The sequence below is a fragment of the Acipenser ruthenus genome, chromosome 20, assembly GCF_902713425.1.
Source record: "Acipenser ruthenus chromosome 20, fAciRut3.2 maternal haplotype, whole genome shotgun sequence".
Taxonomy (NCBI): domain Eukaryota; kingdom Metazoa; phylum Chordata; class Actinopteri; order Acipenseriformes; family Acipenseridae; genus Acipenser; species Acipenser ruthenus.
In genome coordinates this window covers 28457403-28482598 of record NC_081208.1, presented here as the reverse complement: position 1 = coordinate 28482598, position 25196 = coordinate 28457403, and the positions used below count along the sequence as shown (strand labels likewise).

The 25196-nt window shown below is 37.4% G+C and overlaps 2 protein-coding genes across 10 annotated transcripts in view; one reads left to right on the top strand and one right to left on the bottom strand.

The window, feature by feature from the left end:
• LOC117425402 (neural-cadherin-like) overlaps window positions 1-1613 on the top strand; it is a 47594-nt gene extending 45981 nt beyond the window's left edge. Inside the window, exon 33 of the mRNA XM_058993802.1 lies at window positions 305-1613. Coding sequence (XP_058849785.1) covers window positions 305-733 — 429 coding nt within the window. The 3' untranslated portion in view covers window positions 734-1613. The remainder of the gene's footprint in view (window positions 1-304) is intronic.
• A 1004-nt stretch (window positions 1614-2617) lies between these two features.
• On the bottom strand, window positions 2618-21196 carry dpy19l3 (dpy-19 like C-mannosyltransferase 3). Of its 9 annotated transcripts, none has more exons than XM_058993797.1 (21): window positions 21080-21196; window positions 20229-20294; window positions 18450-18670; window positions 17107-17215; window positions 16702-16826; window positions 14917-15007; window positions 14046-14167; window positions 13309-13454; window positions 12548-12671; window positions 12086-12220; window positions 11235-11366; window positions 10663-10764; window positions 10437-10510; window positions 10061-10219; window positions 9364-9483; window positions 9157-9268; window positions 8900-8956; window positions 8609-8691; window positions 5781-5913; window positions 5160-5318; window positions 2618-4644 (listed from the first exon to the last, which is right to left on the bottom strand). In XM_058993797.1, the coding sequence occupies exons 4-21, from the start codon at window positions 17207-17209 to the stop codon at window positions 4465-4467; spliced, it is 2157 nt and encodes a 718-aa protein (XP_058849780.1). In that variant the 5' UTR covers window positions 17210-17215; window positions 18450-18670; window positions 20229-20294; window positions 21080-21196; the 3' UTR covers window positions 2618-4464. The 9 variants fall into 9 exon arrangements, with proteins under 9 accessions (XP_058849780.1, XP_058849777.1, XP_058849779.1 ...); XM_058993794.1 differs by having other exon boundaries at window positions 18536-18670; XM_058993796.1 differs by having other exon boundaries at window positions 18536-18670; window positions 20229-20291; window positions 21080-21179.
• Window positions 21197-25196: the final 4000 nt, after the last annotated feature.

Genomic DNA, 25196 nt, shown 5'->3' with positions numbered 1-25196 from the left:
TGACACTCAGAACTACACAGAACTATTGCAAATAACACAAAAAGATATAAAAAACGTATGAAATGTCACTTGAAGATGAATGCTGTTTAAGTATTATAAGCTTATTTGACCAACAGATTAGAGGTCCCACAGAGATAATTTATATACCCAATATAATTAGAGGCCCGAATCAAAATAAATAATAAACAGACATACACCTTTGAGTTTTACCTCCTCTATTAGTTCACTATTTCACCAGCTTTTGAACCTCAGTCCGCTGTTCTCTAAATTGAAAATGTTGTTTTTATCATGGTCCTTATTTCAGAATGCCTATAATATGGCTGAACTGCAGAAGTCTCTCCATCCCAGCCCTGTGCAGTCCGCCTACGCCAAACCTGGAGGGACCCACCATCATCACAACAATGCCCCCCTGCGGAAGGACGTCCCACCACCCAGGGGCCAGAATCGTGGTCTCTTCAACTCCTCCAGGAAGAGCCTGTCCTTCTCCAGCCAGGACCTGGCTCGCTACCTTTGTGACATCATCAGGGACGCAGACCAGCAGCAGGAGAGCCCGCCCTTCGACTCGCTGCAGGTCTACTCCACAGAGGGGGGCGGATCGCTGGCCGGGAGCCTCAGCTCATTCAGCTCCGCCGGCATGGAAGAGGACAAGGGCTATGACTATCTCAAGGAGTGGGGGCCCAGATTCGAGAAGCTCAAAGCACTGTACGAAAGAGCTGAGGCCAGCGATATCTGAAGTCTTCACAGGGAAAGACCACAGCAGACAATATGCCGAAGGAACTTCAAAAGCAGAGGAGGGCAAAGAGTGGCTCAAAAGTAAATCTCCCAAGTACTGCAATTTATGAAAAGAGCAGAGTTGGGTCAATCCCAATGATGTTTCAAAGACAGATGACACAGTTCAGTTCATAAGTAAATCTCTGAATAATTCAAGTACTTTTAAAACTTAATTGGTTCATACCATATAGAATGGCTGGAAACACAAAGACAAATGAACTGAAACTGAAAATACTTCAGTTCATGGTGATTATGATGCTGATGATATACTTCAGTTTATAGGGATGGCCTGTAAGTGGTCTTAATGCTCTGTGTGGAGAAGCTAGTATACTGTTTATATTTGGCTACATTCAGTGTGTATATCAGCACAATGTTCTCTGAGTTTTGTGTGCCACCAGTGGTAAATCTAATTTCAGAAATCGATAACTTTACTACATGCTGTACAGTGAGCTCAGCTTTTAATGCAGAGGATATAAACCACAAAACTCACAATATGTATTGACCTCATTTGTACATTGCAGTAACAGTCTGTGAAGTATTACATGCTACCAATACAGTGTCAGTGAGTGAGTGCATCCAAGAAATTAGACTTTCTCAAAATGACCTTCTGCTAAACAAAAAGGAAATCTAGGGGTCAGTTATTGGTATTTGTTTCAGTATGTGAAGTGAATATTTGATGCCAGTTTGATGCCGGTATTCGTTATTTAATATTTTTGTTTACCCTGTTTATCTTGTCTTTGGAAATATACAGAATCGTGATTGTTTTTTTTGTTTTTTTTGTTAAAATGTATTTAAAATAAATATCTCCAAATGTTATTTGTAAGTATTAAAGACTCTTTTTGTTGGCTTCATTCCTGTTCTTTGCATTTGATTACTATGTTCATACTGTACATGGCTTAATTTGTAACAATATCATTCCACTTCTCTGCTCGGTTTATATTAGCGCTTCCAATGACATATTGGCATTCTCAATGATCTTCTCCGGTTTGAAATGTGATGTGCACAGAGAGTGGAACTTACTGTAACTCACTCACACTTCATATAAAAGGGCCATTCTCACACTAACACAATGTGCTTAATTTCTTGCAGGTGTCAGACTTTCTCACCAACAATGTTGACAATGTTACATAAAAGCAGGCTTTTCATACGTGTGGAGCACTTACATTTTTTTAGCACCTATGTCATTTTATAACAAATGCAACCTGTTTTTATTAAAACTGTCTAGACAGGGGCTCCCGAGTGGCGCATCCAGTAAAGGCGCTCCTCGCAGGATGTGCCCTATAGCCTGGAGATCGCAGGTTCGAATCCAGGCTATGTCACAGCTGACCGTGACCGAGAGTTCCTAGGGGGCGGCGCACAATTGGCTGAGCACTGCCCGGGTAGGGAGGGCTTAGGTCGGCAGGGGAATCCACGGCTCACCGCGCATCAGCGACCCCTGTGGCTGATAGGGCGCCTGTGGCTCTGCAGCGGAGCCGCCAGATCTGTGTTGTCCTCCGGCACTATAGGTCTGGTGGCATTGCTGTGGATCTGCAGTGCGAAAAATGACGGCTTGGAAGGAGCACGTTTCGGAGGACGCGTGTTCCAGCCTCCGTTTCCCGAGTCGGCGGGGGGGTTGCGAGCGGTGAGCCGGGGATACAGATAATAATTGGGCATGCTAAATTGGGGTGAAAACCGGGGTCTAGAACTGTCTAGATGTCATATCTCAAGCTTCTTATTATAGACACCTACCTCTATATTTGGCATACAAGTGCAAACATATTCAGTATGTAATATATACTGGCAGATATGTATCCTTAACCTTCAGTGAGAGGTGTGATTATTCCAGTAAAAACACAAAACAAGTATGAATTAGGATTTTTTTTATTTGTTTTTACAAAAAACTATATCCCAAACACAGGCATATATTGCACTTTTTGAGTGAGCACAATGATGCACTTACTTGGGATTTTTCTACATGAAACAATACAGATTACAAAAAAGTTACATTTTTTTTTTTAATTAAAATACTTTAGTAGTGCTAGTGCAAATTATGGAGTATAATGTATGCAGCACACGCAGGTAAGAACTTTGAATTCTGAGATCATACATATGGATTGTTTGACTCAATGCTAGGGAATAATACCAGTTAATAGAGTTTAAAATTGAATGGTGTTTCTACCTATTTATGTGAACACTTTTGTGAAACTTCAATACATTAAGGCACAATGGAATAGGTTCTTTATTGTCTAATAGTGCTACAAATGTCATTCAAAAAACAAAACCAATGTGATGCTAACCTAAATAGCTTGAGCTATGGGTCCTGACTCCGAAGCTAGTTGAAGCTTAACTAGTCACAGGGTGCAAGAAATACCTACTTAGGGAGCAGCCCAATCAAAATGTACATTTATAAAGTAGCAACTGGCTTTGCATCTACAGGGAAGGCCAAAAAGTGTGTGCTCCGAAAAGCTGGTTTTCAGAGAATAATGTAAAAGATTGGTTCAAAAGCTGTATGCTGCATATCATCAACTACTAAAGAAATGACTGTCAATGTTACTGTTATTTATAAAACACAACAAAAACAAACAAACAAAAAATACACTGGTGAACACAAACAAGCTTCCTGTATGGCACTAGTTCCATACACACCAAGCAATGTCTTATGGTTTTAAGAGGCAAAAAACAGTTCTAGTGGAAGAACCTTGACGTCTAAAATTAGTAACACTAACGATGTGGAAAGATAACTTTACATCCAGACATACATTTGAAGGCTTGTTTCAGCCTGAAACCACATGTTCCATACATTTGGTTGCTTTTTTCAGCATTTTTATAGAAAGTATAATTCTAACAAATACTCATGCAAGACCAGTAGTGACTAGGATGAATGACATTAAATATGTAACTCCCATTTTCTCATGGGGAGAAACTCACTGACAAGAAAGCAAAATAACACAAAATAAAAGCACTGAGGAATAGAAAGTTAATTTCCTGTCGATCTTACAATTAGATTTGTATTGCTTTAATAATCTTACAACTGCTAGGAGACCAGCAACTAACATTTACCCTTGCACATCTTTTTGAAGAGTCAGTATTGTAGATGTGCTTGTTTTCAACAAAGAAAGGACTGAATCAATCTGAAAAACAAACAGCTGAGCACCTACAGTAACTCAAATAAAAAATAAAATGTGTAAAAATGTCAATTTCTGGGCCAACATGAATAGCATTATAAGAAAGCATGCATGTTTCACCTTAATGCTGTTTTATTTTTTAACCTCTACTAAAAATATTACTAAAAAAGACTTAAAGTGGATGCACAGTGTTTTCTTGAGCATACAGGATAACATGATTTATGGATCAAATTAGATTACAATTACAGCAGTCTCAAGATTTTAAAAAAAAATGCATGCAATCCAAAAGCGAATGCACTTCAACATTCATTACTCTACTCATGACAAGAATGCTGGTGGCGTTGATCCTGAGTTTATGCTTTTTATGGGCTTCCTTCTGACACAGTTCTACAAAAATGTTCTGATCAGTCAGATATTATAACAGTTTGCGCACAAAAGACTTATGTAAATTGAGCATATGGAATCCAATACACAGTGCACCTGTCACAAAAGCCCTATCTCAGCACTGCATGAATAAAAAGCCATTAGATATGTTGATCGCTGTTATGATGGCTACCTGGACCTAAGACTACAATCTTTTAAAAGCTCTTTAGTTTGATTTTGTTTTCTTCTTTCCTTTCTTCAGCTTGTAAACGTGGAATGTTTTATTTGTGAATACACGGGTGAAGTATGTAGTGTACGGAGGCTGATCTGTTCTGATTTCATCACAGAACCGGGGGTGTGGGGATGGAGTCAAATCAACCTCGTTCTCTCCTGGGCCATCCATAATCTAAAAAATAAGTAGGGAAACAAAGGTGCAATATTAGAAAGAGGGCACATACATGTATTCAAGCCTCAGCTCGGCTAGTGGATCTGAAGAGCCCCTTTTTAAAGGTATTTTTAATCTTCTACTGGTGCAAGTACAACCAGCACCCTACAGAGAGATGCAGTGGCTAGGAGGTTGTAAGGGAGGAGGAAGCTTGGGTCCCTACAGCATCAACCATCTTTAGGGATACAAACAAACAAACTGCCAACAAGACCTGCTTTTTGATAAAGTAGTGCACAAAAAAGCATAGTAAAGAATGTAGAAAACCAATGAATTATGTTTCAGTGCAATATTGAACACGATTGTGGGACACTGCAGCTGTAATTTAGCTTTGTCACATGGTTGTTTAAATGCCTCATCTCTCTGAAGTGTTCTGAGAGTGAAAGCTGCTGACAGGCAGTCTCATATAATTTACAGGATATACTGCAAGCACAGCATATTCCTAAGCATTCAGAGGTAAACTGTCACATAGTACATACATGGCCGTTTGATACATCAAGCAGATCCCGCAAGCGACACCCTCGGTTGTGTCTCCTCTCATAGCAGATACTGTCCTCAAGGATTACATAGTCTGTGCCAAAGGACCGCAGGATCTTGTGGACATCTTCAGGGGACTGGCGAGCATAGATCTGGTAGACCTGTGTGTCAGTGGTTAAAAAACATACTCCATTGCTAGGATATACAATAGCTTCAACTTGGTTTGCAGTTAGAGCTGCTCCTATAACAATACACAAGCAGACAGGGCTCTTCTTCAGTATTGTTCTAATGTATACTGACTTCACGCTTAGTGCACAGGGCCACTGCTACTGTAGATAAATATTACAACTGCAGCACTCTAGAGTTTTGAGCAAAAGCACAATTTATCATAAATAATGAATCTAAAGAAAGTAAAAAAAACCACATGTTTTATTTTTTAACTAGCAGTATTAAATGGAATGTGTAATACGCACAGCAACAAACATAGAACTAATGCAGCAAAAATGTAATGCCAGCTTTACTTCCTCCTTGGTGATGTGTTCTGTTCCACTGCACACAAAGCAGTTCCAACAGTTAATATTCTGTAAGATCTACAAGCCTGCATAATGCATTGGGGAGCCTACCTGTCTGGTGCGCTCTCTCAAACTCTTGTCCTCATAGTGGGGGTGATTTGTTAAGACTCTTCCGGTACACAGTTTGACTCCTGCTAAAAGCTGCATGCTTCCTGCAAAAACTGCTTTCTTGGAGGTTTTTGTGCTTAAAAAACAAAACAAAACAAAACAGGCTTACAAAACAGCTGGCAATAAACAGTAATAATTTGCGTGGCATCTGTTTTAAACATTATACAGTTGGTCTCTTTTCACCTTTTACATTGTACAGCTATCAAACAATCGTCAGTTAATCAATAAATGCAATCATTGAGAGAAACACAAGGGCATGTATTTGCTGATGTACAGAGCTAAATTGGTCAACAGAACTGAATCACCACCTGCTGGTGGACATTCTCCTTTAAAAATGCTAAAAGTTATCCTACCTCACCCCCCCACACCCATCCCCATGGGATGCTTTTTACAATTGCCCTGCAGAGAACCCTTTCCTTCTTTAAAAGCACTGTATTTATCATGGGTCATGTTTTTCCCCCAAATGTATCTTGAAGTACAGAATCATCTTCTTACTTGGAACAGCCTTTAATTAATTCTGTGTTGGAGATGAGCTGTCACACTGAACAGCAATCTAGCTGAGGCTGACTTGAGCTTTAGTGTACAATTTAATCACTGGAATTAAAATTACTCAAGAAGCAGAAATGCTTATAGTGCAGTGTTCGTTGTTATGGCATGACTGCGTGTGTGTGTTCTCAGCCACAAAGACAGCATTGAGGTTCCTGGCTGTAAATTCATGCATCACATATTCATACATTTTTAAATGTTCTTTCCACACAATAATGAAAACTGAAAATGATCAGAATCAATCCTTCTTGGTTTGCCGTTTTGATTACATCCTACAGCAGATCTGCGTTCAAATGTTTAAGGGCTGTAGAAGACAATAAAAAAGGAAAACAAACACTTGAAAATATCCAATTTATTAGAATATTGTTTGTTCTTTCTATCATCCTTCAGCACACATCAGGATCCTGTCACTCACTTCTGTTAGATTACAGTTTAATGACACAGATTGAAAGCCATGGCATCTGACGCACACAGTTTCCAGGGCTTGGCTTCATCACACATCCTTTGGCATTAAAAACTGGATGCACAATAATTCATATATACTCTAGATGGACTCTGCATATGCCTAGAAGTCCATTGTTGATGCCAGTATCATTTTCTCCAACAAAACCTCAAGATTACTTTTTTTATTCTGTGGCTTTGTACAGATTCGACCTTCATCTGACATGCTGAACTAGCATTGTGTTTCTGATGCCCACACCTTCTGTCACTCCCTCCCAGACGCTACAATTATAATAACCAAGGAAAACACTGGAAACATTTCATATTACTGCCATGTTCAAAACCCTCCATCTTTGTATCACCGAAGGTAATAAACGCAGTCATCTATCAAGAGATTCTCTTGTATAACAAATTAACAGTTGCTATACTTAACTTTGCCCAAACGAATGAAGCCTAGCAGGCCGATTTGTGTTGTAGCCACAATTCCACGGTTCAGTGCCAGGGTCCTTAATCTCAATGTGGCTTCTACACTTTATAAATGATTACTGAATAGTCAAAAGGATTTTTATAAGCCAAACTGATTTACATTATATAATGTAAACATCATTGCGTGCTGGGCGGCATTACAATGGCATTATTGCAATTGATTAGTCTCATTAATTTACAATGCTGGAGGCATAGCAGATGAAGGGAGGTAAACCATCTGAATACTTTTACAGCTCAGTTTTACTATTACTTAAAAACTGCACTCACTATATATATGAGGCAGCCTACTGTCACCATGCTCCTATGCGTTTACTCTCACCCAGTCTCCACTGTGGCTGGAGCTATGGGATCAAACAGCTCACTGAGGACCCCAGGCAGTTAAGCCTGTCTGGGGAACTAATGCACAACCTCCAAATGCACAGAGACCTCTGCTGACTTAGTTCTGTACCACGCGTTTGAAACATTAATTGCTACTCTACATGCAAAGCACACTGCTTAACTACACAGCACAAGTGGAAAAAAAAAATGCTACATTCATTTTTGGGCACGGTTCTCATTTTAGATAGCTCCAGTTAATGCAGCTCTGATTTGTTCAGCTTCCATCCTGAACCACGGAAATCAACCTGATGGAACAGTAACAGAAAGTGAATCACTGCACTATGCAATGGGGGTGTTTAGCTGTGGACTGTCTGACAGTTAAAGTATCCCTGCTCTCCTGACTAAAAGATACCAAGCAAGAGTTGTATTTAATACATACATTAACAGAAGCCTCATATATTATCCTCAGCTGAACACTATCGCATCTCTCTCTCTCTCTCTCTCTCTCTCTCTCTCTCTCTCTCTCTCTCTCTCTCTCTCTCTCTCTCTCTCTCTCTCTCCTGAACAAAGCTAAAACACACTATTTATGTTTCTTAAAGTATGAGATGACAAAAATGTCTTGACAGATTTAGTAGTGCTAAATTGTAACTGATGGATGAAAGCTTTGAATGCAGAAGCAATTGGAAAAGTTAAACAAGATAAAAAAAAAACAAAAACAATTGCTGAATATCCCTACGGTCTCATTATGTAATACTGAAGCAGCCAGACTTTTCTCGATTTTTAAATTCAGATTCTGGTTGCAGTACAAAACAATAATAATAACCAATGCCAAACACTGGGCCAATTCCAAGCCCAAATATCTTATTCGTGTACTACATCCTATCCTGCATTTCATGCAAGTACTGTCACTTGTATTACCATATAACTTTAAAAGAAGCAAAACAAATGTATTCTGTCTAAAAGATTAAAACAAGCTTTACCTAATCCAGTTCATAAGATCCACTGTATCTGGGTCATAGAATTCTCGGAGTTCCGACATTTCTTCCAGGAGTTTGGGTGAGAACTAAATAAATACAAAAGCATAATACAAATTATTTTTTCAGTCTGATGCAAGGTCTCATGCAATATCTATCTATCTATCTATACACACACACACACACACACACACACACACACACACACACACACACACACACACACACACACACACACACACATATATTATGAAATCCAGAGGCACTGTATTTATTAGTGGTACTGGCATTCCTCACCTTGTAGTAAAGGAAACCAAGGAGCAGAACAGGTACAGTATATCTAATTAGCCTTTCCTGGAAAAGATGTAAAAGTCATTAATTATATACACTAGTCTTGCTTTTCCATCATGTTAAATATTGAGTATCAAATTAACCCATTGCATACCAAATACATTTTTCTTTGAAAAAAAAAGCAGCAGGTCAGGTAAAGTGTTTTTTTTTTTATCGTTATTATTATTTTTTAAATACAGTTGTATCCGAATAGAGTTCTTTACCCTGGCTGTTGTATGAAGGCGAATCACTTTAAGAAACGGTCTCCACACTTCATCGCTACAGATTCCGTACGCAGCAAAAGCACACATGTGGCCAGCCCACAAGTACTTCATTCTGTAGAAATATTAAAAACCAGCGTCAGATTTGATGAAAAGGGACTGTATATTTTCTGTGCGATTTTTCTAAAGTAAGAAAATTAAAATAAGTACCTCATGGTACTATAAGCTAACAGTCCAAAAACCACAGTGTGTGAAAGATTATAGGCCACGGCTGGCCTTAAAAATGTTTCTTCTTCCTTTCCATTAGGGAACGGAGTGTTTGTGGAATCACTGCAACATAAGAAAGACAGAACATTAATGTTTCATAACATTTTTTAAGGTCAACGGCATTAAAAAGAAAGCAGTTTGAAGATGAATGTGTGTGTGTCTATGTATCCAGGGTGAATTATTAATGCACCATATGCAAATACAATATTGTTACAGAACATGTTAGAATTGAGCTCCTCTATTGGCCTGTCACTGTACAATTTATACTAGTTCGCAGCCTGTCAATGTGATGTTTGCACATTGCGTCCTAATTCTGTCCTGTACTTCGGCAACTGTTCCAGGGTTTTAAAGTGTACAATATGAACTTCGTATTCCCATCCTCAGGGCTCGAATCACCTGGCAGTGTGCATGTGCATTAAAGACATGTTCTTTCAGAATGGAACATTGGTTATGACAGAATGTCCAAAAAACAAGAAAAGAAAAACATTGCACTTTTATATAGTGCCTTTCAAGACCAGGTCCTCTCAAAGCAACAAACACATTTCAGCATTACATAACAATGAGAGATACAACCTGTGTAATTGCAAGTTTCATGAGGCTCTGACGTTATGACAGAAAATAATAAAGAGTATACAATTACCTGAGATTGCGTACAGCTGCAACTGTTGCTACGATCGTCATTATGGAGACAGCCCATATGTAAGGGTATAAGACTAAAGAGTCTGAGAGTCGCTCAAATGTGTCAAAGGGCAGCAACCCAAAGGCTTCCTCACAAAGGTATAGGTTGGCATCAAAATCTCTGTTGAAGAAAACAATAAAAGATGTACAGGGATTAAGGACAACCAAAAAACATGAAACTACTGAATACATAATAAGCTCCTGAAATTACAGGTGCACATGCATGGCCATAAAAACAGTAACAACATGCAGGCTGGTAAAATGTGCTTTGCAATGTATGAACAGCAAGGAGCCTCAATTCCAGATCTAAACAAGTGTTAAAAAGAAAATATTCTCACCTTGTTGATCCAAGCCCAAACTTCGCCTTTATGAACTTATAAATGTGTTCATCCGATCTGAGCTGCAGTGCTTTCTGTAAATTAAATTAAAAAAGTAACACAAATAATATTAAAAAGTAAAATATTCAACGCTTTAATTGGAATAAACAATTTTTAAAAAAGTGTATTTCTATTAAAAAATGTATTTTAACAAACAATTTGTAATCATGAATGTATCTTACTGTACCTTTGTTAAATAGTTCATAATAATAGTCAGACTGATCACAAAAATCAAATGGAGGATCAGTTTGCCTATCCTGGTAAGGAAGCATCCTGATCTCAAGTTTTTCTAAAGAAAACAGAACAAATAATGGAGTAAATGTGTATTCCTGCATCAGAGAGTATCAGAAAAACACAATAAATAACAGTCCCAATAATGCACATAAAGCAGTATTTGAAGAACATTTGAGGTCCTTGTTTCTTAAGATTCTGAACCCTTCTGAGAGATGAGGGGCTGCAGCAGCCCAGGGCCCCCCTCTCCATTGCAAGAGCATCCTAGCAAGGGATAACTTTGCAGAGAAATATATTCTCTCCAGCACAGTCCTTAGCTTATATCATTGTGAATTTAGTGTTTATAGTGCACCACTAAAAACAGTGCAGATGCTATGCAGACTTGCCTACAAAGAACTCACCTGTTCTGAGTCCAGTATTTATGATGTTCTCTACTCATTTATGATGTTCTTTAAACTCAAGTCGCTTTTGATCAGACTCCAAGGGAAATACCGACCCATTAGCTTAACACTCATGGCCAACACTTACCTGGAAGAAGTTTACTGTAAGAGCAGCTACAATGAAGCTTAGTGCTAATGATCCCAGGATCATGGGGTTGAAGAATTGCAGTAACCAGACCAGCAGCAAGCTGCTCACCTGAACCAGGTACAAACAAGTCACCTGCAGATAAACACACAACACGTCTGTAAGATACACACACAAACAATACAAAGACACTCCTTTGAAAAGTGTCTACATGTTGTTATTAAAACAAGAGACAGAACTGCTATCATCCTTTTAACATATCTCCTCTAGAACCCCTGCTTTATATATCATGATATAAACACGCTGTTCAATATTTATACCTTATAGGGCCAAAAGAAGCACTATTAAAATGGCATTAATGAAAAGCATGCTGACATTTAAGCATTACAAAGTAGGGATGTTGAACTAGCCATGTAAAAGCATTATATAAATATATCACAGGATGGAAAATTTACGAGCAGCATAAATAATATCTTTAGCCAGCCTGGAAATAATGTAGGAACAATAGTGCCATCTGGTGGAAACAAACTGAATGTCACTCTACTGGAAGTGTTCCATTCTAATCTTCCTCTTCTAACAACCAATTAAATCAAGGAGCATTTAAACCAAATGATTTCTCAAGAGTAAGCCATGTAATGGATCCAAGTATTCTATAAGCACAATAGTGTTAGCAAATGTGAAACTATAGAAATAACTGTATATCCTCCAAAAAGTTTACAATATACCAACAGCGCTTTCCAAGACGTTGTACTGTGTGTACTAATTTATCTCAGCAATTGCACCAGCATCACTATTAAATGCATGAAGGTTTCTTTTGTTTTTTGGAAAGCAAACTAGAAACTTAAAAGAGGCACCTTTCCTGTTGAAACCAGGTCTAAGCAATCCAGTGCAAAGAGGGCAAGAGCTTGCATTAGCAGTATGAACTGATTAAACTGCCAGGTCAAACTAAAGGTTAGAGTTGAGAGGAAGATCAGTGAAAGGGCCAGTTTCTGAAAGAAAAAAAAAAGACAACAGATTTGAATTAAATGTTTTCTTACTTTCTTTTCAAGTAATCAGTAGGTATAATTTTGCAATTCATCAATTATAAAAATGTAATACTGTAAACATTTCAATTGTAATAATCAACACCATGTTGTGTATATAAGGCACTGTATATATTATTACAGTGTTGTAGTTTTCATATCAAATATTTAATAAGTAATATTGGCAAATTCAGACAGAAAAACAAACAGAGACACTTGAAAAGACTGATGAAAAAACATTACTCTCTCAGTACACCTATACAAGTTTATACATATTTTCATGTCAATGCTTACCTGCTGCAGTGGCTTCAACTGTGGCCTTAAGTAGTAAGTAATAGCAGCTACTTGAAGTGCTAAAAACGGAATAGACCAGTTCTCCCTAAGCGGAATGGTGAACTCCACACGGGTGGTATCTATTCTGCACAAGAACATAGAAAAGAGCATCTCAGAGTGCACTGCATTTTTATTTACAGGAAAACAGATCCATATTGAATCAGTTTTCATTGGTACAAACTGGCTACATAATCTATAAAGTGTCAAAATACAGTAGTCTCCTCCTTAGAGAACACTTCAGCTGAGGCAACATCCTTGTGGTGAAACAGATTTTTTCCCATTGTAAATACTCCACCTAAAGGAACAGGAACTTCGTTTAAAAGAACATTGTTTTGGCACGGTAGCGATTCGTTGCTAACCTATTCAAAACTGATACAGTGCTGTTTTATAACCTAGTTTATTAACATACGATTGCCTATTGCTTTTCCCTTACCTATTCTGTTAATTTCATATGTTGATGCACGTGTAACATGACATAAGTAATAAATACATTTGTATTTATCAATTCATATTGTGATTGGCCTTGGCATATTGTGTCCGGTGGTCAACTCTGTCTTAGAGAACACTTCTGCTAAGAGAACTTGCTCTGCTCTCAGCCAGAGACTACTGTACTAACTTTGTTGGTTAGCATTTAAAGGAATAACTATAGAATACATTAATGACTACATACTGCTTTACAGTCATGGTAATAGTGAAGTGGGTGGTTTCCCAGGTGAATCTACCTGTTCAGAATGAACCATACTGCAGTGAGAGCTCCTGACAGCCAGGTTCCACTCAGGAGCCAGCTGGTGACGTACAGCGCAATAACATACACAGTCTGGAGGCCGAACACAGTGTAGATGTAGAAATACACAGGCTCCAAGGACGTCTATGAAAAAACAGAATGGTTTCCATTTAAATATTATCATTTATTTGAGAGTTTTTATATACAGAGAATGTGTCCTATCCTATGTGCAAGCACAGTATATTGCAATGTAGGTACGTAACTACTGTTTGTACGAGGCAGTATAAGCATTACAGAACAACAGGGTGGTGTGACATCTCTACGGCAGGGTGTGTTATGAAGACACACAGCACAGGTGAAAGGCATCTAATTCCCCACTGCTGTGATATCAGCACATCACACCACACTGTCCTACCATAATGCTGCTGCCTGTTACTTTTTATAATATTTATTAATGTTTGTATCCTTGTAAAGTGCTTTACGACAATCTATCGTGAAAGGCACTATATAGAAAATAAAGATTGATTGATTGACAATGCTTAAGTATATAATGGCAGTCACCTTTGCAAAGCATGAACTAGTAATACAATTTAGTTTTATGGTACTTTTTTTTTTTTTACACATAACTTAGCAAAATACCACAATAATAACAGTCTTTAAAAATAAATTGTATTTGTTACAAACATTACTGTATATAGAATTAAAACAGTACGTTGTTACTTTGTCAATTTCTACCTGAATAGGAAGGATTCTGTAAAGGACACCTAGAAACACTTCTTGATAGATGTTCATTCGCTGGAGAAGGTTAATAGTTCTTTTGGATTCCGTGGTATTGTCGTTGATTAGTTCAAACAACCCTAACCAACCAACCAAAAAAAAAAAAAAAAAGACAGAAACAGAAATTTAGGAGTAGCTTTAGTTTTTTTTTCATGACATATACTTTCAAGTGCTACAATGAGCACAGGGTATCAGGCATTACTGACATTGTAAACGAATTGATTCTTTCTGAACAGCTGGTGACGTGCTGTGAAAAGGAAAAGAACAATGGTGTTACAATGTATCAAAACTAGACTAGGCATTTATTGTACAGTACTGGTGTTTTTGGAGTAGTTAAACCCCCGATTTCACAGATGGAATCTTTTTTTTTTTTTTTCAGTAACGCTGGTATATTGCTGTATGACAGAGCGCTGGCATTTATCACATGACTCACTATTTATTATTGCAGCCCACAGATATCCCTTTTGACAGAATTCAGGCATTAAACTGATACATATATTAATTGGCTACAGTTTAATCAGGGCAACAGATACAACTACAATTGAATTGCAACTAAGGTCTTAATTAGTCCCACCTGAGCTTAATTGAGGTCACAGTGTAGGGGTTGCTAGATTAATTATCCAGACTTAATTGTTGATAACAAGGCAATAGTAAAGCCTAACAATGACTTCAACAGCTTAATAGTTTGTTTTATTAATTTTTCTACACTTCAACCTTTTCACCCCCCCCCCCCCCCCCCCCCCCCAAGAACAAATCTAAAACTGATATAATTTTAACAGCAGTAAACTGTTTGCTTACAGTCCATATACAGGTATAGGACACTGGTTACCTTCTTGTACAGACGAAGCTTGCAGCATCTGTTTGTAATACGAATAGTACAGACCACATTCAGTTCGGAAGGAAATTTCCTGCTCAACTTCCTGAAACGAAAGCATCATTTAAGACGTGCAAGCCAAGGTTTTTAAATACATTGTTGTGCTTCTTAAGTTTTCCACTAAAATACAGGCATATAAAAAAGACAATATTATTCTTTGTTGCTTACCGTTAGGTTTGAAAACCACAGGAGGTTTTCATGTAAAGAATAAACACACCAGGAGTGAAATAATCCAATTCCTATTGCAAATGTGAGTCCTATGGCTTTCAGTAAAGTTATCTGACCTTTTACAGTCACCAAATACAGTCTCAGCAAAAATGTGTTTAGTCTTTTAAAACTACCAATCCTATGACTTGAATCTCTATCTTGCGACCGTGGAAAATCTGTTTGACGTTTATTTTTTCTTCTTCTCGAAGTCATCCTGTAACAATCGGTGTTGTTCTAACTCTGTTCTTTCTCGTTCAGTGATTTCCTATTGGCCTATTCTAAGACTTAGCACATGCACTGTAATAAATCAACCAGAGAGCAATAAAAAAACACTGCTGACTTAATATGGTGTCGTACAGTTACTAAAATACATTCACTTCCACATGATGATACTAAAAGATTACTAGTCAATACCTTCTCAAGTGTGATACTATGAGATATTCCAAATGGAAACGCATCTGCTAAAATTATTACTTTTCATCTATACATGCCAACGGGAATTCCAAAGTTGTCCAGAAATCGTAGTTTGCACAAATCTGTTTCATACTATTTGTACTGTAAGACTGTTGGAAAAATAAATGTTCTTTAACAAAGCCATCTCTTAAAACCCTTAAAATCTAGTCTAGATGAGACTGGACTCCATTGTCTGTAGGTAGAAAACTTATAAAGACTGTTGTGATCATCTATGAACTGGAAAGTACAGTATATGGAAAAAATTACGTCAGAAGCTATAGAAATTTTGCACTGCTTTTTAAATGCAGGAATTACTTTCCTAAGCCCTATAAAACAGTGAGGGCCTATAAATGTCACCGACATGTTTTGTGGGCCAGGCAACAGCTGCATCCAACCAAACTAAAAGTTTATGAGACAGCCACTAGGGAGGGAGGATGACATGTGCTGAATATTTAACTGCATCCTTCAGAAGTGCTTTTTGTCTCCAAACTAGCTAGGATACACATTTCAAGGGTACAGAAAAAAAATATCTATAGCTATATATATTTACCATTTTTCACCACTAGGATAAAAAGCCTCTTACTGATGTGAAATTATTTTAGCAATAGCTATGTGTACAAGCTAATGTGGTGCGCAAAGCCATCTGATGATTTACAGACAGCAATTCTGTCTTTTAATCGCTACAATCCACATATTTACTGAAATGCTTGGTGGGGCATCCCAGCCAAACATAATAACCGACCTGGGTTATTCTAAATAAGAACAGCTGTTGGCTTTCTTGGGATAAATAAAACATGGTTTATGCATAAAAAAAAGAGAGATGCAAAGAGTATGCCGAATTTGGAAGCTGACAAAAATCCTGTGATTCGATAGGAATTGCACAGCATGATTATAAAGTCACTTAGCCAATTCTCACTGCTGTTGTGGGGAAAAAAGAGAACATTCAGAGGAACAGAGAATAAGGACACAGGGATGGCAACCTTCAAATTCTTCAGTTAGGAAGACCTGTTCCCCTCCAACATAATCTGTATTGGTGTTAATCACCCTTTTAATAAAAAGGCCAATAATTCAAACTCTTACCTTGATATTGGAAAACCACAGGTCATTCTCATGTAAAGTTGCTACATAAATGCAAGTTAGAAGACCAAGGGACACTGCTACTAGTCCGCCAACTACTGACCATAAGACACTCCACAGCACACTGCCTGTACAAATTACAAATGTTAGGCTTACAACTATTTCTTCTCTCAAGCAGTATAGTTAAATCAATGATTTACAGCAACACTAGGGGTGGAGATTGTATTGCCCATTTTTCCTCACTCAGACCCCTTACTACTTTCTCACTAAATATATTGGTATCCCTGAAGATATGATGTCATTTGCTACAGACTATCTGATACCAGATGGCTGTATCTGTCTGATTTCAGGGGGCTGGGTCACATCTATCAGGGTCTACTACATTCAAAACTGACAATAAATTCTCACCAGCTGGAATCCTAGGTTTGGTTTCCAGTGTGGTCTCTGGCTTCTGGAGCTCCTGGCTGCCTTCTTTACCCTTGCTCCCTTTTCTTTGCCTTAGAGCAGTCATGGTTCACTGCCATGTGCAAATTTAAAAGAGAAAAAAAATATTGTTTAAGAACTGTCCCCAAAAAGGGCACTTATTCAACTTTAGAATGTCCATGTAACCATAGTGCACTAGCCCCGAGGATGCTTTTGCTACAGTGGAAATTTTTGCATATATTCTCTTTTTCTAATGTTCTGTAAATAAATCAGTATTGCGCTTCTCAGAGACCTCACTACATCCTCACAGACCAGTCAAGGGACAAGAATACACAGATATATACCGTGAGGGTATGAGAATTAAACACTGAAACTACACCTTCATTCTTAAAGACTTGTCATGGTACAGGAATACACACATGTCAGACAGGCAAGAGTAAGTACCAATAATGAAACTATCTTGCATCCTCACATGAAACATGATTCCTTCCTTGATTTTCAAAGAATTGGATCATGTTCTATATAGACAATGATATAGGAGGTTTTTCCATTAACATGAGACGACACAGATTCACTAGCATGCTGTGCTGTTTATCCTTGGAGGACTGTGCTGGGTTCCTTCCTTTATTTTCAAAGAATTGGTTAATTTACCTTATATTGAATAAACAATGCAAGCTCTTCCATAGAAATGAGGTGGCACAGTAGGCTAATTCACTAGCATACTGTGCTGTGGAAGGTATCAGCAGGATTTGAACCCAATCCCCCAAGGCAAACAGCGCAGCAAACTGTGCCATCTCACTTTCACGGAAGAGCTTGCTTTTTCGTTGTCTATATAGGACATGATCCAATTATTTGAAAAAAAAGAAAGGAATCAGCTGGATTTGAACCCAGTACTCCAAGAAATACTAAACAGCATGCTAATGAAACAGCCCACTGTGCCACCTCACTTCCATGGAAGAGCATGCTTTTTCATTGGCTATAAAGGTAAATTAACCAAGTCTTTGAAAATAAAGGAAAGAATTACTGTGGATTTGAACCCAGTGCTCCAAGGCAAACAGCACAGCATAGCAGTGAATTAGCCCACTGCACCACCTGGCTCCTTGTGATAGTCTAGTAGTCTAACTTCGTACTTGAGATTAACTTCCCTTTTCAGATTGCACACGTGAATTGAGAATTGTGGATCTTATTGCACAATTGCAGAGTTCTATGCCACTGAAGAAAGCAGGGATTATCACTGTGTGTGTGTGTGTGTGTGTGTGTGTGTGTGTGTGTGTGTGTGTATATTGTTTGTGCATAGCAGTGTGCTTATTGTGTTCAGTTCAATTTACTTCATGTAGCTGCTCCAGCACTCTCACTGTGTTGGCAGGGCTGAAGTGTTTGTTCAGAAAAGCAGCGCAGGCTGTGCCACACTGACCCAGAGTGAGATGACTAGATGAGAGGTGGGGTGAGGCAGGAAGTGGTGTTCTTGCTTGGTTAACACTTTCTCTTTTGTGGGCGTCACAACGAGGTTCGGCTTTGAATTGGGACTGATGGGACTGGTTGTGCTCATCTGAGAGAGAGGGAGGGGGAGAGAGAGTGGGGAGATTAAAGAATCCAGTTAGATATGCAATTCAAAGATGCTAAACGATTTAAAACTTTGTTTGTAAAATATGTACAATAACATACATGCTTTGTGACTAAGTGCTGTGCTGAGCCGCCTACCTGCCAGCGCCTTGCCTTTGTAGAGGAGTCGCTGTTGATTTTTGAAAAAAAAAAAAAATTCACTAGGTTCACTAGGTTCTTTGTTTTTTATTTATCTTGGCTTTTTCTTTCCTGAACACAAAGTTCAGACTCTGACAGCCGGTTTAAACTAGTTATTTCTTAATAATGTATTTAAATGTTATCAGTTACAGCACGTTTTGTACATTCAGTAGAAAAATAAAACCACAAAGCTGCCTTAGTTAGTTTCAGGAATAACGGCAAGTTATGATGACGTACCACTTAAAATAATGAACCACGCAGTTAATACAGGTACAAACCACTCTCATTCCTGGCAGGCTGTAGTTTATTTATGCCAAAATGAAATAAATAAATAAATAAATAAATACATATCGAAATAAATGAAAGAATGAATGAATGAATGAATTAAACGAATGAATAAATAACTATAGAAATACATAATTAAATGTCTATATATTTATTTCAATATGTATTTATTTAGACATGTATTGATTTATTCATGTATTTATTCACTTATTTAATTACTTCATGTATTTATTTACAGTATGTATTTATTTATTTCGACATTTAAATTTACAATTTGTCCAACGGTCAAAGTATAACGGCAAAACTAATTCCCTCACAAATCTTGCTCTCCCAGGCGTTTGGCGATATGAATTGCACACCCCTGAATCACGAATCAATTTTCCTTGTGAAATAGTTATTCTGTACCAGTTTAAAACAAAACTTTGCACCGGGCCAAACAATTTATTGTTTCAATCCTGGAAACTAGCCCGTAGAAGAAGATGTGTTATATATGAGTGTTGAATTTTATATGATACTCTTGGGAAGCTGTCATACTGCATTCGCCAAAACAAACCAAAGGCAAGGGATGAGAAGTGACTACACACAATGCATGAAATCGTACTGTACTGTACTGTACAGTACAGTAGGCGTCTAAACTGATGGAAATGATAACACAGAAACTAATACCGGGGTTCGTACTGCTTTATTACAGGGCGATTAACAATATGCCACTGTCATGTTTGTACAAGTGGACAGTGAGGGGCACATAATAACAATAACTAGAAAAAAAAATCTGCAGTTACACTTTCAAAAAATTAAATACACTAGTCTCTTAAGTAAAGTAAATTAGAAAATGCCACTAAAAAGTAACCCGTTCGCATAACTGCATCTTTCATTTGTGCTCGGCCTGCTCTGCATCGGACTTTCCTACAACCAGCTGCAGCAGGGATGTCAAGAAACCCCAGGTTCAATCACTGCCTCGGCCGTTCACTTCTAGGTCTCGATCGCCTAACTAGCATATGTTTACATGACATAAAAGAAAAGCCATCAATCAGTGTTTTCATTTATCAATAGATATTAAGTATCAGAAGCTAGTTACTTACCGGTTATCAAGCGGTCCTGGTACAGCAGACGCTGTCTCAGTATTAGGTCTGGTCTAGGTAGGTCTGCTGATCGGAACAGAAAAGATGAACACACGCATCAATTGTTTAGTTACAAAGCGTCTGTGTACATTTCAGCTAATTGTTCCTTATTTGGGAACAATAATGAATCACGATTATTTAAAACAACACATAGCATGTTGAATTGTGGCTACTTTAAATAAAGATGTAATTTTAACCACCGGAACGACAGAGATTTAGAAATATTTATTTTTTATTTTTTTATTTTTAAAGAGAGTTACCGTAGGGTACTATCCGGTATATTTCACATTCAATAAAACAATTTAAAAACACTATACTTATCAGGAACTATTTAAAAGTGAGTTTGACTGAACATGCTAATATTAGTGCAAGTCTAAATTAAAAGCCAGAAGTTTTAAAAACGTTTTGTATAATTGGGAACTTTCATGCTTCTGTCTACCAAAAATACTACTAGTAAATATAATAAAGTGTTGAATTAGTGCCGGTATGTTAGCAACCGTAATAAAAATGCACATGTTTACTCAGCCTAACACTTATAACAAAACAACTTCCACATCTCTATTCATTAATATGGATACATACACGACATATCTGCAAGCAAACTACAACTAAGCTAACAACAGGAAAAGATGAGTCTTGGCGCATAATGCTGAACCGTGCAAGTTCAACTATAGTTACCATAGCGGTGCACTGCCGTCTGAAAATTTGACGATCTATCAATTTATCTATCTATCAAACGAGTTTTAACATGTTAATGTATCTATGCTACGTTATCATTATTACAGACAAGGCTCAAGGGTGATTTGCTGTACCTGCATACAGAGGAAATGTTTTACTGATTCAGTTGCATGTAAATCATTACTTGATTAATACACTGAATTTGCTTAATGCTCCTCGTCACGCCAGTCACCTGTTTTTGCTGAAGCTAAATAAACAACACTGCAAATCAATTAAGGTTAAGTAAACTGTTGCCTAGCAACCGCCTGACACCCCCCCCCCCCCCCCCCCCCACGCTTTACACAAGTGAAAATGTTTTTGTTCGAAAATTAGCAATAGCCAATCCAATGTGCTCCTATGAACTCTATATATGTGTGTGGAGTAGTGGTTAGGGCTCTGGACTCTTGACCAGAGGGTTGTGGGTTCAATCCCCAGTGGGGGACACTGCTGTTGTACCCTTGAGCAAGGTACTTTACCTAGATTGCTCCAGTAAAAAACCCAACTGTATAAATGGGTAATTGTATGTAAAAATAAATAAATAATGTGATATCTGTATAATGTGAAATAATGTATAATGTGATATCTTGTAACAAGTGTAAGTCGCCCTGGGTAAGGGTGTCTGCTAATAAATAGTAATATATATATATATACACACACAATAGATAAGACACTAGTTTCATTTATGTTCAACATACCTCAATATGCATTGTAAAAGCAAGTATGCTGCACTTGTTTACAGGCTTGAGTGATATCCAAACATTATATTGACTTTGTACTGTGTAATGTATATCTATGGTGTATGTCTTTCATGCTGGCTGGGCCACCTTGCCAACAGCTGCCACAACAGTGGAGTCACTGTTGAATCAAAAGGCTGCACAGACAGAAACGTATAACCAAAAGCCCTTCCTCCCCCGTGCTTCTGGTGCACAAGCTGCAGGTTCTTTTTAACATAAAGGCAATCTTGAAAATGTCTGACAGGGAGTCAGTATCAAGTGGAAGCAGTACCTCAAGCCAGAGCAGCAGGTCCAGCAACAGCAGTGCAAGTTCTAAAGACGCAAGAGCAGAGAAGCAAAGAAAAGGCAAGGCACATCTTTTAATAATAATAATAATAATAATAATAATAATAATAATAATAATAATAACAATGTCGAATTTTATTCAAGACAGTTTAGTTATACAATGTTGTTTAAAGCCTGGATTGAGAAATTGGCAATTATTTTTTATTTCTTAAAATTTTAATGCAGACTTTAGGCTACAGATGTTGAAAGAATAGGCTGCTGCGTGGGCTGTCCATAGACCGCTTGTTTTGTGCTTGTTTTTTGGCAGGGATTTCAGAAAGCATTGCCAAATTGAAACTGGTTTTCAGTATTTTTACTGTTCACAGGCAAATCAGCTCAACTAACATATTTTTTGGTATCCCCCCGCAGCTTCAAAAAAAAAAAATAATAAAAAAAAAACGTAACTAGAGAAGCAAGGAGCTTAACAGCTTTCATATATTGAAAAACAAATATTGATTATAACAGTAATATTTGCATTATCTTTTACAAAAGTACACAGCAGTATTACTGAAATAAATTGTTTTGGGGACAGTAACCTTTGTGTTGTTGTACAATTCTGCGCATCACTTTGGATACTAAAGGTATTTTGCAGTATACTTTTACTGCTGCAGTAGTACTGCACCTAAAATATGTTTTTTTAAATTTTTATACAGTAATCGCATGCCTATGATCCACATTTGAAGTAGATTACAGTTTCTGGCTTTTTACTCAATCCATTTTCAGTATCGCCTGACAACAGCAGAGAACTCTCAGGAAACGAGAAGGAAAGAAAAAAGCACCCCACAAACTCTAACCCCACCTCTGATAACAGCATCAAAGCAGACCTAAATCAGGGCAACAAAACCCAGGCTCAAAACTCAAAGCCCTACTCAGCCAGGAAATGAGCAAGAAGAGACTGCTGAGAAGAAAAAGCCATTAAGCCCTTCTGGGGAAAAAGAACACTCTCATGGAAATATTGTGAAGAAAATGGTTAGTGGTAAGTAGCCTAAATATAGTTTGGGTAATTTAATTATTTAATTCCACCATTCAGGATTTTCAATGCAAGAAAATATTGCATCATAGAAGGTGGTGTAACCAAATTCCAATCTTTGCGACAACCAGTACTAATATATTAACAGATTGGGGCGTTATGAATTGACGCACTTATACTGTTAAATGAATTGTTTAAAAGAATCAAGCATGCATCTTATGCCACACTTTTACATTTTTTGTGCTTTAAGTGTTGACAGCATAAATGACAGAGAAAAGTATATAAATACTAAAATGTATTTAAAATCTATTGCATAAGATTTATGTTTAGTATATTGAGCAGGTTTGGGCTGTATTGCAGTATACTTCAGGGAATCAGCTTTTGATGAACACCTGTTTCTGTTCCCTCTGTTGTGGTTTTGGTCTTTGCCAAAAAGGGAAATCCAGTTCAAATTATTTAACTCTTTTTGGCAGTGTATCTCTTCCTGTGGTGTATAAATGTTTTCTCACTTCCTTATAATATTGCAAACCTCCTTGATTTCTCTCTAGACGAGCCAGAGAAAGACAGCATTAACGATGGGGAAGGGACAGATCAGGAGCCAAAGAGACAGCCTCCAAAGCAGGCCAAGAGTGCCCCTTCCCAGGTGAAATATAAAGCACGGAACCAGTTGCTAGAGGAGGAACTGAGCAGAATCAAAGCTCGTATGAACAGGACACGTAGTGCAAACTTATTAAAACAACCTCAAAGGTGAGTTCACAAACCTGTTCAAGGCTTCAGAAGATTAAAAGAAAAGAATGTGTTGTTACGAAGTTCAATTAATAACAATGTAATTACAAAGTACCTACAGTATATTTACGGTATTAAACCCCAAACTTACCATGAATTAATCATGAACAAGGATAGTGTTGTCATAAACAGACATACATAGATGAATATGGAGCATATTTTAAGTGTGGCCTCCAGTCTTTATTTAAAGACCATGTTTATTAAATAAGAAAAATATCAGTTAATACAAAAAAAAAAAAACATAACCAAACAACTGAACATAATTCCATGTTTCCATAGCACTTTCAAGTTGTTTGTTTCTCAGTTTCGATACATTTGCATTGAATTTCCTCTTTTCAAAAAATAGGAGTTATTTAAAGACTTCAGTGAAATGCTTTGAACATATGGACCTATTGTATGTGTCTAGTGTATTAATAAGTGATGTGTGCTTCACATGAATGTGTTAATATTAAAAAAAACAAAAAAAAAAACATTTATATTTAAAAGAACTTACAATAGAGTATTAAATTAAGTGTACCTAATATGTCAGAGGCCTTCCAATATTTTGTAGATTCTTGCCTGGGCGTGTCCAAGTGATTACATCAGCAGGTTGCTGGACAAAGCTTTAAGTGATGGTAATTCAGGCTGTGCAGTGTATGGAGGCACTTTTTTTTTTTTTTTTAATTTAATACAGCATTTTAAATAGAACAGCAAAGTTTTCTAAATGAAAAAGTCAAATAGGAATTAAGTTGTGAATTCCCAGGTCTTCCTTCACCTGGTGTGTGTAATGCCTTCCTAATTAACTAAGGTTTTGGGGCTAATAGGACATTTTGATTGCTGTGCAAATTTAGAGTTATTATTAGAGTGATTCTACTTATCAGAGGCTTTGTATAATATTTCTTCATTATGAACGGATTTTAAAGTGAGCTTTGTAATCATCTGAGCTCAAGACAGACCTAAAGTAAACCAATTACCTTTGAATGAGAGCATATTATTACAGTAACGTATACGATGCTAATGCAAATAACTAGAGCTTCCATCCGGCAAATACAGAAAATCGGATGTACAGTACATGTCACTTCTCTTCTGGTATATTAATAAAAAATAGACATATACCGGTAGTATGTGCCCATTCCACGCAATGTGTTGATTGTCATCTGATATAAAGTGCTCTAATCCACAATGTAATTCTTGCTTTAGTTTGGTGACCTTAACACATCGGTTGTTGTAGTATCAAAAAGATTGAATGGGGTTCACCCTAATAAGAGAGAATTAACAGATCAGAAATGGATGTGATATTGAGGACTGTGAAACTGGTCCTTACTGGGTCATTTTTTATATCTATGTCCTTTTTATATTTGAATGTGAATGAAGAAATGAAATGTGCCTTTTCTTGTTCATTTATCCACTGTACTGTAA

Bases quoted from the DNA above. Each gene is read 5' to 3' on its own strand.
- dpy19l3 (XM_058993797.1), bottom strand. From the start codon at position 17,209: ATGACTGCTCTAAGGCAAAGAAAAGGGAGCAAGGGTAAAGAAGGCAGC. The intron at 13,455-14,045 runs GTAGAAATTGAC...GTTTTTTCATAG, and splicing joins ACAGAATCCTTCCTATTCAG to ACGTCCTTGGAGCCTGTGTA. The intron at 10,511-10,662 runs GTACAGTAAGAT...TTTAATTTACAG, and splicing joins TTATGAACTATTTAACAAAG to AAAGCACTGCAGCTCAGATC.